Raw genomic sequence first — 13,807 nt, 5'->3', positions numbered from 1 at the left:
AGGCAGGGACCTGACGTGTGACCTCCTCAAGCCCTGCTGACAGGAAGGCAGCAACCAGAACCCAAGGATCAGCTCTGGAATACAGAACCCGAGATCTGCAGTGCTGCTTCTGCTCTAACAGACAAGGACTCCTACCAGACAAGAGAATAACTGCGGTCATCAACAGCAGAAAGAATGGCTTCTTAATACCAATTAAGTATACAAAACCAAGATACACTCATATAGAAGAGGTTAGTCCATCAAATAACCCACTGAAGACCTCAAAAGCAAAGAAATTAACTCTTTTAAATAAAAATATAAACTTACTTTGTACCTCAGGTACAGATCCTGATGCGACACTGACGGGCCTGGGAAGTACTGCAGCAAACAGCATTTTGAGTTCTATGCTCCTACTTTAAAGGCAGAGCAAGAAGGTGAATTGCAGCAGAAGCAAAGAAACTCTTGTGACACATCTGAGGTGAACATTCTCAACTACCAAAAGAGATGGATGAGAAAGTGCTTAAAGATAAAGCAGCCTGCACATCTGCGAAGCTGAATGGCTAACACAGCTGCAGCAAACCTGCCTTTTCCTATTAGATTCAAAGAAATACTGAGCCACTCATAGCCCATCTCTTAATTAGGCTGCACAAAAAGAACACAAAATTGGAATTCCAACAGGTCATTTCCTACCTTGCCAAGCTACATCACTTGGCAGAGAAGTGATGCAATAAGAAGTCATTACTCAAGAAAATGAAATCCTATCTATTCATATGGCCTCGAGCATACCACATGATGTAATTTGGAGATTCCTATGGAAGGTGACGTAGATTCATATTTATTCCTCTTTTTGTATGGTTTCTAAATGGACATTTTGAAAACAAATATAAGATCCAACCTTATTAACGCTTCTGGCTTCTTTTTAAACAGGTCACTCCAAATTACCGTCCACAACTATGCAAGTATTACTCTCCTCACACGGTGAGATATGGGAGAAAAGGCAAGTCACACAATGTAATTAAAAATACAAAATGCTAACAAATTCAAGAGGCTTGGAGAGGGTTTTCTTGAAGCTAGGTTCCAAAACAAACAAACAAAACCAGCTACTACATTGGTCTTATTTGTCTGTGCAGTAATATTCCAAAAGATCTCTTTAGAAGAAAGTTGCCTTGCAGATTCCTGAAAGTGTAAAAATCCCCTTCATGCCTATCTCATTCTTAAAGGTCACTAAATCCAGACCATCTGGATAATAAAGTTACCAACTTAGTTCCCTATTTATCCAATTAAAACTTCTGTACAGCTCATACGGAAAATTTGTCTACAGCTAAAAAACAACTGAAGTGTAAAAAGCAGCTGCAGGGAAATGATGTCACTCGCACAGCATCACCGCAGGCAGAGCTGGCTGTCAGCACATCAGCACCAGGAAGACCCCGATTTATTGTCAATCTCATCTTCAGAGCCAAATAACCTGGTTAAAAAAATAAAATTTTTTTAAAAAATTATGGACCTTTCAGACAAATCTTACTCTCACCAGGGCATCAGCGCTGAAGTTTCAGCAAGACCCAGCACTTCAAGCCTGGTATTTTGAGCTAAGTTGTTCTGTACAGAACTGGTCCACTTTTATGCGTGAGGATGAACCTTCAGCTGCGCTCCCCCACCAAAAAGACAAGTAGCCAAACTATGCAAAGCAGTTTCTCCCCTCTCATGGGCAGAGACTAAAAGGACTTGTTTGGGTTTTTTTCCTGTTACTTAGGTGGTTGTTCTGTACAGAACTGGTCCACTTTTATGCGTGAGGATGAACCTTCAGCTGCGCTCCCCCACCAAAAAGACAAGTAGCCAAACTATGCAAAGCAGTTTCTCCCCTCTCATGGGTAGAGACTAAAAGGACTTGAGGTTTTTTTCCTGTAACTTAGGTGAATGCAGGTGATGAGAAAACAGGCATCATTTTGCTCCAGCAGGCAGCTCACGGTTCCACAACCATCACCTTCAACGCACACTCCTGTCACCAAAAGGTTGCCAGTTATTACTTTGAATTTACAAGCCACTTAAGGATATATTCTCTTAGATTTTTGTTCTACAGGATCATGCACGCTGCCATTTGGGCCAAAGATGAGCGCAGGGGAGGTTTTCTCCGTCTTTCCAGGAGATCCTGCTCCACTGGGAGGACATGAGGGACAAGTATTTTTGTAACCCTGAAGGATGAGGCTTCAGGTTCAAGTCCTTTACACCAAGCTCCCTAGCAATGCTTTAGCAGGTTACAGATTTGTATATAAATCCTGTGACAAGTCAGTTCCTAGTAACCTCATTTATAATAACCAAGCATCATCTTCTGGCTGCAGCGTCTTCAGTAGCTTGTCCCTCAGAAATAAAGGGCTGCCTCCCCTCCTCTCTCATATAAGATGCGATTGTAAAATGAACTATAACAGACAACTGCTAATGTTTCTTCAAGACACCACACTCCTTCCTGAACAGCAAAATACTACCAGAAAACAAACACTGTCAGAGAAAAAAGCTTTCAGACAGATGTAAAAAAAAACAAAACAAAACAAAAAAAACACCAACCCACAAGGTATTAAGATGAAAGGATGTAAAAACATAACATATACTTTTTAAGTACATTAAAAACAAAAAACATTTCATAGCACCTACAGATCTCCTGGATCTGAATTACAACTACAGTGTCAAAACCTGGAAACAAGTTTAACAAAGTTGTTACACACAAATGTTAGACAAAAAAGCTCTTCTCAGTCAATTCTGGAGTCCGAAAGCACACAGACACACACTCCAAGTATATATTATATTTATTTTTTAATAGAAGGTATATACAGATAGAATTCAAAATTCAGCTGTCACCTTTTTGCTCCTAGATCGTAGACCACACTCGAGTATGACTCCCAATTAAAGTATTAGTTTTGGCATTGTCAACACAATACCATAACGCAGATTCAATAAATAAAACCACCCTAACATTTCTTCCAAAAACCCGCCACACAGAGTGCTCCTAAATCCTGAGCCTGCAAGTTTATTTTAAAACTAAATCTCTGATCGCTCATCATTGATACATAACAGCGACGAGCAACCTACAAGCAGATTGTAACCAAGCTCAGTTAACGTATCTGGTAAGAATCAGCTCACCGACTGGAAGCGGTTACAGATCATCAGATTGCAATTATAAGGTTTAGCAATAATAACGTAGAGCAAATAGATAACTCTTCAAAACTAATGGAAATCTTCTTTTCATGAAATACGCCAGCAAATTTCTCCAAAGGGTCCTGCGTTCTCTTACTCACGCATTTTGCGTTGTTTCACTCTGCCTGGACGCAATCAGCGCATGAAATTATCTCTTTTCTTAGGGCTGTTCACGTTTTTCCCGAGTAATTAGCAAGCTACATCCCCTTTGACAGAGGGACACTAACAAGCTCCTACAGTTTCCAGTGGGACAAGGAATCCAAAGCTACTAAGAGCAAACAAGTCATTTAAGCAAAAAAGGATTACGGAGGCTCGTTGCAAGAGGCTGGAAACTCACCCATATTTCAGATTAAGGCTTTCCAAGGAGCTCTTTTGTAATGAGGTTTGACTCCATTTTATAAAAATATTTCATTGCTTTCTTTTAAAAACCAACATATTGATTTGAATATGTATCAATAATTTCTTCTTTTCAAAAACAAGTTTCCAAAGGGAAAACGAGGGAAATGATGCGTTTTGTAACAAAACCTCCCTCCCGAGATCTCAAAGCTTTAAGAAAACAAGAATCACGCAAACTTTTTCAGAAAGGTTTTCCATCCTTCCCTACCAGGACACCCAAAACATGCTGCAAACCAAGCCAGAGCGGCAGCTTATTTGCAAAGCTTCCTTGCCAAAAAATCTTTAATAACCGCGTCCCTATCCCATAAAGTCCGTTTCGAGGCGCGCAAGAAAGGCAGAGAGGCTGGCGTTACCTTGAGGACCTCCATGGGCACCTGGGTGGCGGAGGGCAGGCTGGGGGGGACGCTGACGTTGATGGCAGGTGTCTGGCTGACGGGTACTCGCTGCTGCATGAACTGGGCTGCTTGCTGCTTCTGCTGCTGCTCCCGACGCTCCTGCTCCTGCATCTGCTCACGCATGAGCTGCTGGCGTAGCAGGATTCGTGAGGTCATGCTGGAGGAGCTTAAGGGAGGCTTGGAAGCGCCAGGATGCTCGGAATTGCTGTGGGAAGACCAGAGAGAGACAAGCTCAGCTTCCACGAGCGGGATCGCGGCTCCGGAGCTCAAAGAATTAACAGGAGAACGCGGGGCGGGATGGGTGAGGATACAGCGCGGTGCGAGGGAGGATTCAGAGCCGACCTACTTCAGGTACTTAGCAGCCACATTAGGCTGCCTTAACTTGACTGCAGCTGACCATTTCCAAACACCAACATCCAGCTGTGGAGAGCTATTTGTCGTTTCAATTTCTACAGCAACCATCCAGAAGAAAAGCAAATGCTTTTACAGAAGCAGCAGGCACTCGTATTTCTCTTTAGAAAAAGTAACAAAGGGCTGTAACAAGTCTAATAATAAGTATGGATAATACTCCAGGTCTGACGATCTAGCTCAAAAACAAATAGATGAAAATAAATCCGACTCTCCTACAAAAAGCACAACATAAAGTTTGGCTCTTTTTTGCAAGATACTACCTCAGGGTTGGATTTGCTGGCAGTGACGATCTTCATAGCTAGAAAGCAGACTCACATAAATCCCCAAAAACCCAACTCCCACTTCAGGCCTGGAAGCATCTTCCAAGCACAGCATGAAACAAGAACAGGCAGAACAAACAACAATAATGGCGTTATTTCAGCCACACTTTTTAAATGCACCAGGTCGGCCTGCGCTAGTGCACTGCACTGCTTCACCACCTAAGGGTGATCTCCAAGCCCCTGGCACGTGAAGCTTCTTACCAGGGGGTGTGGGACAAACCACAGGACTGCAGGGACAGCTTCTGAAGCAACCCATCATGTTGTAAGCCCTCAGAACTAAAACCCATCTATAAGATGTTTCTGTAGCAGAAGACAGAACAATTAGGGTATGTAAATACCAAGCTGCACGCCCTTGAGCGGCAGGACGTTGGAAGGGGTAAGAATACATGACTCCATATGGGAAAGAGCTACAGGCATGTATAACTTGGGATATTCGGGTTCTGATTCTGACTGCTCCAGCTGACTGCTGTCAGCCCATGAAAGGAAAGGGCTCGCCAGGCTCGTACCCGGGGAAGCCAGCAGTAACCCTCTGGCTCTAGGAGGAGAAGTGCTCTCACAAACCCCACCTCTGGCTCCAGGGTTTAGGTACTATCTGCAGGACGATGCTGATGGGACAGGTTGCAAAGGTGTCCCGGAGCTGGCATCCCTTCCAGGTCTCACCTGGGACCAGAGCTGCTTGTGCTTGGGCAACAGGAGCTGGCGCTGCTGGAAGTTTTCTGGCTTTGTTTAGGACTGATGTTGAAAGAATTGAAAAAGCAGAATCAAACTCCGCTTTTCCAGAGTGAGCATTTTGGGGGCAGGGAGGGAAGGGAGGGGACCATCTTGCTATTTAAGACCTGTCAGGTTGAAACATTCACAGAGACACTGATCCTTTTGATAAAACAAGAGAAAACCTTTGTGGTGAAACTAATGCAGCTGTGGAATAATCGTACTAATTAGCTGCTCAAGACAAGTCATTGACTGTGATACTTGTAAAAAACACCACCCTTTCAATTAAGGGCGAAACATTCTCACATCTAAGCCCGGCAGCATGCTTCCTGGCTGCGCATCTGAATCACTTGCACATTTCCAACCTGAGTAGATGCTTTATTTTCATGACCAGGATAGTTATAGATCAGTGGTCTCTCAATTTTTTTTTATTTTTTAATCACACACTCCTACCAGGAAAAATAAAATAAATTGTTTGAACATACACACCCATTATATACATATTAATTTATTCATGCATTATATCCATGTATTACTGAAGCACTAATTTTCTTCCTGCCCACCAATAATACTGCATATCCCACCTTGGAACCCACTGTAACAAACTGGCAAAAAGAGACATTCAAATGCTTTTTTTTCAAGTGAAGATTCATTCTCTTCATGTTGAGGAAAAGCAGGACTCTCATTTGGAGTTTTTTATAAATACCTAATGCTGCAAAACTGGTAACCCAGCAGTTCCTCTCACTTTGAACCGTCTCTCCGCGTACCAGAGCCAAGCAGGCTGAAAACCATCTCAGAAGAACCTTACCATATACTAAAAATTTGGGGGAATGCAAAAGAGAGGGAAGAATAAATTATTTCCACAGCATTTCGAACAGCCCCTGCCAGGAACTTCATCTCGCTCACACAATGACTGTTTCTACCCACACCAACAACTCCACAACCCTCCTTACAGCTTCTTGAAGATGATTCAGGAGTCCAGTGCTGACTGTCAAAAATCCGCAAGCATTGTGTCTTCAAAAGAAGCAGTAATCCCTGTTCTGCCAAACCTTTCCCCCAAAGGGCAGAGAATCCGGTGTGTTTTCTTTCTTTTCTAATTCTACTCAATATTCTAGTTATTCACTGGGGGGGGGGGGGGAGAAAAAAAAAAAAAAAAAAAAAAGAAGATGTAATTAGAAAGGTACCGCAAGGTCGAGCACTGTATGTTTTAAGCAAGTGTCAAAAAAAGAACAGACACCAGCAAGAAGAAGAAGAATCTGATCTTACACCCGGAACACCAGGTTTTGGTGGTCACATGAGGGGGAAGAAAAAGCTCTTAGAAGATCACCGACTGCCCTTTTCATCCTTATTTCAAAAGAGAAGTCAGAAACCAGCGTAGCTACAACAGAGCTGCGAGCTCATCAGACGCATCGCCCTCTTATTTATGCACATTTTAATTTTACACAGCGGAGAGGTGCACAAGCCCCGAAACACAGGCAGCAACACACCTGAGCTCAACTAACGCATTTATCGGGGGTAAAAGCTGCTGCCTGACCAGATGCTCCCCTCACAAGCACTGCAAAGGAACCTGGACAAGCACAAGACAGCTCCTGCCATGCAGATTTTCCCCTTTCTTAATCCTCCAGGGCTGTAAAGCTCCTCCTGACGACCAGGTGGTCTCACCACACCAGAACTCTTTCCACTCACCACAAGTGGCGCTGATCAAATGTGGAAAATCTCTTTGAAATTGTGGTATCCCACCCCGTAAGCCTGTCCCACGCACAACGCGGACGGACCGTCCTCCCGCCCAGCTTCCCTTCCTCCCGACCGCAGCTCCGGGCTGCAATGGAAGATGGTTTGGGTTTCATCACCACAAGCCATCCAGACATCAAAGAGGAGAAGGTTTGTCAGAAACTCAGTTTCCCAATTAAAAAAATAAATCCATTAACGACTTGTTATGTCAAAGGCTTCATCAAGAGAGTTTTGAAAATTCCCTTCTTTAAAGTTTCTTAACCTTGCCGGGCTGCTGCTGCAGAGGCAGATCTTCTCCCGCGATGGAGCGCGGTGCCCCAAACGGCAGCGCGGCCCCGCGCCCGGGCACGTGGATTCACAACTCACTGAGTCACCCCCGGATTACGTTCAGTTGGTTACAGAGCCCCCCCACAACAACCGATACACGATGTGATTTAGATACTTCCTGCAAACACGGTTTATGGATACCATTTAATTGCAATAAATGAAACCGACTCATCCTTTTAATTGGCACATGATTAAACCGGTTATCCATTAGCAGTCTAATAAGCACAGTGTAATACCGACTGAGAGTTATTAGTTATGAGTGTCATGTGCCAATCCAATTAATCATGGCGTGATAATGGTTTATTAAATAAGTTTAAATTACACATCCGTTGCACAGATGCCTGGGAAATGTTAGTTACTGTATACATAAGTTATAATGCAGGTGGCCGTTGCATAATAAAAAGCAACTGATCAGATTAAAATCAAGCCTGATTTTGTTGCCATCATCTCAAGAGATTACAGAGACCGTAACTTTTATTTACCTTCCCAGATGTGTACCTATTATTTTGCCTCTGTTCTCTTGGACAAAAAGACAAAACAGCCTTTGGTTGGTTAGTTTTGTTCTCAGATTCTTATAAATGGATCAGACAAGTTCCCTGGTTCACACGCATTGCTCACACAACTTGTCAGGTTTACAAACATTTTTCATTAGTTACCTTTTTGTCAAGAGACTTCACTGAGAAGTATCTAAGTCAGCTTTGCTTTTATTTCTATTTTTAAAGAAAAGAGAAAAGCCTCCAATATAGAGTTTCTTAGACAAATTACAACGATTAAACACACAGACTATCTACTCAAAACCAAAGCTTCTTCAAACAGAGATGAATAAAAATAAAATACATTTTATTTTTAAAAAGAGCTTTCCAAACCACTTGCTCTGGCAAGATTGACTGTCCTGCAGAGAAATGTAACACAAGAGGGAAGCTGTTGCTCTCCTCCTTTCATGCCAGATGTTTGTTAATGCGTTAGGCCACAGAGAAATCAGCCAAGAAAAGCAGATTTAGCACCTCAAGAAATCCACTGAGCTGCAGCGGATCTTGGAGGTCAGAGGTAAGAAATAACACTGGATTTAAATGTTTGTGTTTCATTCATAACTATTTATAGAGAAAAGGCACCCACATTTAAATATCTGACATTAGCATAAAATTGGATCTTTGAAGGAAGCAGAAGAGAGATTGCCAATGTCAGAACTCAAACACTTGGCTCGACCTCCAGAGGATACTATCAGAAGAGATCACCTTCCAACAACTTTCCTGTTCAATGACCACCAGAGTAATAAACAAGTTTATTTGTCCAGATCCTGTTTTCAGTCTCTCTACCAAGCAGTAAAACCTCCAGAAACCTTTTTCTTGCCAGTACACGCAGCTGAAGCAACAACGCTTCTAGTAGCATCTAACCTGTCAGCCAGCATCGCTGTTTGCCACGGTGAGGTGTCAGAAAACAGAAGGATACTACAAGAAAAAAAAAAAAATGCAACGTGGAGTCAGATCACCCCCCCCAAAAAAATCCAAACCCCAAACCAAAAAAAACCCCACAAACAACAGAAAAGCCCACTTGACAATCTCTTCTCCCTTATCTTCAGTGAACGCAAGGGATTTCAAATACAAGAGAACTAGTAGGGCGTTTTCCCTGTAGTACTTTGTTCTTCATTCTTAAAATGTAATAACTGATTGCAGGTTACAGCGATGCTCCGCTCACCCTGCCAACTGGCTGGCGCTGCTTGAAGTATCAATGTTAAAAAAAACCACAGCCCAACAGCTGGTACTCTTGTATGTCCTTTCCTGCCAAGGACAGAGCAATTACATAAACGGCATGGAGACCTTTATCAGCCTTTGTAAGAAAGCAAGAACTGTGTTTCAGGCCTCTGTAGGAAAGAAGGTTTCTCCGTGTGAGGTTATATGCTTAAAGAGACATGCTGCCTGCTGTTACATCTGCTCCTTCATCATCACAGTAAACATTCTTCTGTCCCTCCAGTGCTTTTCTGTCCTGAGCCACACCAGCTCAGAGCTGCCCTCCTGCAGCAGCACTGGTTACCCAATGCACCAAGGGCTGCATCCATAGAACAATCCTCAACCCAACGGGCATCCATCCACAGACTCAAATGCATCTTGGGCATCCCTGGTCAGTAGAGAGGAGGAGGAAAAAAAAAATAAAAAAATCTCTCAAATATCCACCATGCAGATCTATTAAGTGAGAGCTAAGGGCTGAATTATAAATTAATTCAGTGGATACACTTGTCTTTAAAAAAAAAAAACAACAAAACAACAAACCCCACAACAAAACACACCAACAAAAAACCAAATGCAAACAAAACATTCCATTTACTCTTCAGCTACAATTTTTTTTTTAAGCAGCTATACACCATTTAGTAGTTTTCCATTTTTCTTCCTGTCTTTAAAACACACCTTCACAAGCAGCTGAACATAATGCTTTCTGAACTTAATGAAAATCTCTCTCATGACCCAGGAGCGCTCAGAAAATAATTATTAAGCTCTGGAGGTGGCTTTTGCATGAGTGTTGACTTAATAAAATGTTCTAAGTTGATCCGCTTGAATGCCCACTTACGTGGGGACATGGCTTGCAGTATAGCTTGGAAAGCTTGATCACCATCAGATTAAGAAACAAGGTAAAACTAAAGAGGTTCTATCCAGAAGCTGCACAGGTCACTTTTTACAGTCCTTGTTACAATTCCTGTCAAAAAGGAGATGAATAATTGCAAACTGAGAATACCCTCAAAGATTTCTATGTAATAATCACTATAATGCACCAAGTTTTTTATGTCTATATTGAACCTCCAGTAGACCGAATGTGTGCTTGAAGTAAAGTTGCAAAAGGAGATATAATCAAGAAGCACAACATGAGAGCCACAGCTCCTGGCGCTCTGCAGAAGACAGCAGCCAGCTCCCAAGCGTGGCATTTTTACCTCCCAGAACACAACTCCCATCACAACAGATCAATCGCACGATCTGCTCACGGGGCCATCGCTGCGGGGAAGCACCACTTACAGACAGAAGCTGTCAAAGGACCCAGGCACAAACATCTGAAATCCAACAGCTTCCATCTTCCCCTGCCTCCCCCAACATCAAGCCCAAGGGCTTTTGCTGAGCACCCTTGGGTGAAAGTCTCCAGGGGTGGCTCCTGATAAGGACCTGGCAACTCCAATCCCCACGGAGCAGCAGCACCACGGCACAACCCAGGACCTACCGAGGAGGAGAGAAGGGCTGGTGTTGAGGCTGCCACGTGCAAGGTCTTCAGATATCACAAAAGGATTCCAAAGCAGCCCAGAAGTTCAGAGCATCTCGCTACATCCTGCCTCACCTGCGCAACAGTACCGCACAAACTCCTGAGGACCCTCAGACTCGCGTCCGGGCGTCCAGCCGCACAGGGCTGGGAGAACGGGAGGACGCAGGGCAGCCTTGAAAGCACTTCTCCCATTCATTAATTAAAAGGGGTGTGATCAGGCCATTAATGCCATCAGAGGAGCGGATAAGGGCTGTCTGTAATGGCGCAGTTTTCTCACGATCTTTATCACCAGAAAGATGAAGTGGAAGGGTGGGTGCAAGACAAAATTTGTTTTCTGGGATACATTCAAGGTCCACCTACGTGAACCTCCACCTAGGTGGAGGAACCACTGGAGGTGCATCTCACAAAAGCTAGATGTGTGTCTGTAATGGGATGGAGACTCAATGCGACGGTGTACACACCATTTCTCCAGTTTCACCTCCACTCAAACAGGCTGAATATCCCTCAAGCAGAAAAGGAGCAGGTGGGTGAAGACACCTAAACACACAAAGGCCAAGCTCCAAAAAAATGTTCCACAAAGGGTCAAAGGAATTTAAAATGTAGCTGACTGCTTGACCCAATGTTTGTCTGGTGCTCTTCCTCAAACTTTCAAAGCCATCACAGACTTATAGAAGATTTTTTTTTAAAAAGAAAATTAAAAAAAAAGGCATGAGGTGAATTTGTCTTTCACTTGAAAGCCTGACCTTGTCAAAGGCTTTGCAAGTCATTTTTCAGACACTACATCTATGCGTACTTCTCTCACTAAAGAGCTCTACACACATTTGCAAAACAAAAAGCCAGATAGCTAAATCAGCCAAGAAGTGATAAAAGAAAAAGCGAGGAGATAACACTCCGCTAACACCCTCTGTAGTTCTGGATTTTGTAATACAGAATTTACCTTCTTTTATCTAGGTAAGCAGAGAAGATAACAATGTCGCTGGAGAGAAGATGACATGTGATGACCGCACTTTTTGATACGTCACAACTACACAGAGCCCAGATCTGACTCCACATCACCTTTCCATCATATCTTGCTTTAGAAATTATCCATCACTTACAGAGACACATAGCCAGTTTACTCAGAGAGGCAGCCCTGCAGAAAACAAGCCTTGACCATGTTGTCTTCACAGCTTGCACCCACCACTCACAAGCTCAGATTTCCTCCCCCAGCCAAAAATGCCACCGTGCTCCCCGAGGCTTATGGTGACCCAGCAATTCCCAGCTTAAACCCTTCTGCTCATCCGAGGTTTTCCGCTCACTGACTTCGCTGTTACTGCACTAGTCAATGCTTTCCGAAGAGGACGAGGCATCTCGAAACCTCATCTCACACAGATGATATCCCTGCTCTGGTATGCTGAGCAAACAGGATCTTTAGCAGCAAAAGGGAAAGTGTTTATGGAAGATTTGCTTTAAATGATTAAGAACTCCAGTCAGTCATAATGGAAACCACAAAGTTAATTCAGTATGTGATAGTTCAGTGTTACCAGTGTGTATGACTTGCCTGAATACTCCATGCAAGGGAATAACCTCTAAACATATTACCACAACAACTGTAACATTAAAATAATCTTGCAGAGATATTATGCAAACTCTCACATCCACCTCCAGCTGCAGCACTAGCTTCTTTACAGGACCTGAGCAGATCAGGAAGCATCTTTAGCAACTTTTCTCCCTAAAGCAACTCTCCAGCCTGCAGAAACCAATTCTTCAACATCCACACATTTTAAGGAGACTTCAGTTTTAGAGTCCTTAAGCATTGCTCACAGTTCTACATTTTTGGCTATTTGTGGAAGAGTTATTGGCACAAAGAGGATTGCTTCACTGTGCAGGCTGAATGACTTGGGACCACCGAGGCAGGGGAAGTCTTTAATCAACAACAAGCTCCTTTACCAACCATTTGGATATTTACACTGCAATTGCGGGACAGATGTACTTGTCCTTGCTGTCTTGAGTACCCACGGCACAGGCAAGAAGGTGGGATGAGCTCCAGCTGTCTGTGTAAGAAAGCATTAGCAATGTCTCACAAACTTGTTAACTGAGGCCAGACAACATGACAGTCATTTGCTGGAGGAATTGCCCAACTGCAACTACAGAAGAGACAGCCTGCAGCTCTCTTGCTTAGGCCATTCAATGTCATAACCTCCATTTTAAAAAAAAATTTTAAAAATGCAATTCTGCACCTTGTTTCTAGACAGAAACTGTTCACATACACTTTAGAGAGGGAAAGAGGAAAGTAATTGCTAGAGTCGCATGTGAATAAAAGAAATTCCAAATAAAAAACATGATACAGAATGAAGTCCCACCCAAAAACATGCAAGCATCATTTATACTTTTTGATTTCACAAAGTGTCAAAATATATACAAGAAGATCCTCCTTTATCTACTCATAACTCTTTTCTCAAATACAGTTCTGCTAATACACAGCCTTAATTTCACTTTGCAGTCACCCTTTTGTTCTGTATCTATCTTACGTTGCATCTAAAAAGCATAAGCTCTTCTCAAAGAGGAGACATCAAGAAAAATCCGCAGAAATAACTTCACGCAACCAAATAAAATCCCCAAAATTAATGCAGCTGCTGCAGTTCTAGAAAAAGGCTATTTTAAAGTAAAACTGTTCAGTATGGCCCATGTTTTGCACAGCTTAATGACAGCTAGGTGTGACATGCTGTCCACCTGACTTGCTGCAGGAATTCCCCTTCTTACTTTTCAAAATACATCACAGCTATTGGTTTGTTTTTGAAAGAAAGCAGCCAACTCAAAACTATTTACAAGCCTTTTTCGTTAGACCCTCCTAATCTCTTCTGCACTGCCAGAAGCATAGCACTTGAATGGCTATTTCTGTTCAAAGCTATATTTGTTGTGGAACTACTGCAAACTCCTGAATCATGTAAACAGAGGCAAGAGCCAAAAAAACATTTCACTGGCCCTTAAGTTCACATCTGCCTTCATTGCCAGGACAAAAAAGAAAGGCAGGCGCTTAGCTTATAGCTAATAAATCCTGCAAAAACTACAGTTAATCATGAATTCTCGCAACAGGGTTTTGTTTAATCTGGTTTATTTAAGCATTCGTGACCT

General features: G+C 42.9%; 1 protein-coding gene across 2 annotated transcripts in view; it reads right to left on the bottom strand.

The window, feature by feature from the left end:
* MITF (microphthalmia-associated transcription factor) overlaps nt 1–10,511 on the bottom strand; it is a 50,692-nt gene extending 40,181 nt beyond the window's left edge. The window contains exons 1-3 of one of the 2 annotated variants that reach the window (XM_009868733.1): nt 10,460–10,511; nt 4,525–4,531; nt 3,915–4,161 (exon numbers count right to left, since the gene is read on the bottom strand). In XM_009868733.1, the coding sequence (XP_009867035.1) occupies nt 3,915–4,161; nt 4,525–4,531; nt 10,460–10,511 (306 nt within the window). Of the gene's footprint in view, nt 1–3,914; nt 4,204–4,524; nt 4,532–10,459 lie in introns of those variants that run through there. The other variant, XM_009868741.1, reaches the window with a different exon arrangement.
* Nucleotides 10,512–13,807: the final 3,296 nt, after the last annotated feature.

This window comes from Apaloderma vittatum, unplaced genomic scaffold (assembly GCF_000703405.1).
Source record: "Apaloderma vittatum isolate BGI_N311 unplaced genomic scaffold, ASM70340v1 scaffold1000, whole genome shotgun sequence".
Classification (NCBI taxonomy): domain Eukaryota; kingdom Metazoa; phylum Chordata; class Aves; order Trogoniformes; family Trogonidae; genus Apaloderma; species Apaloderma vittatum.
This window is presented reverse-complemented; position numbering and strand designations above follow the sequence as displayed.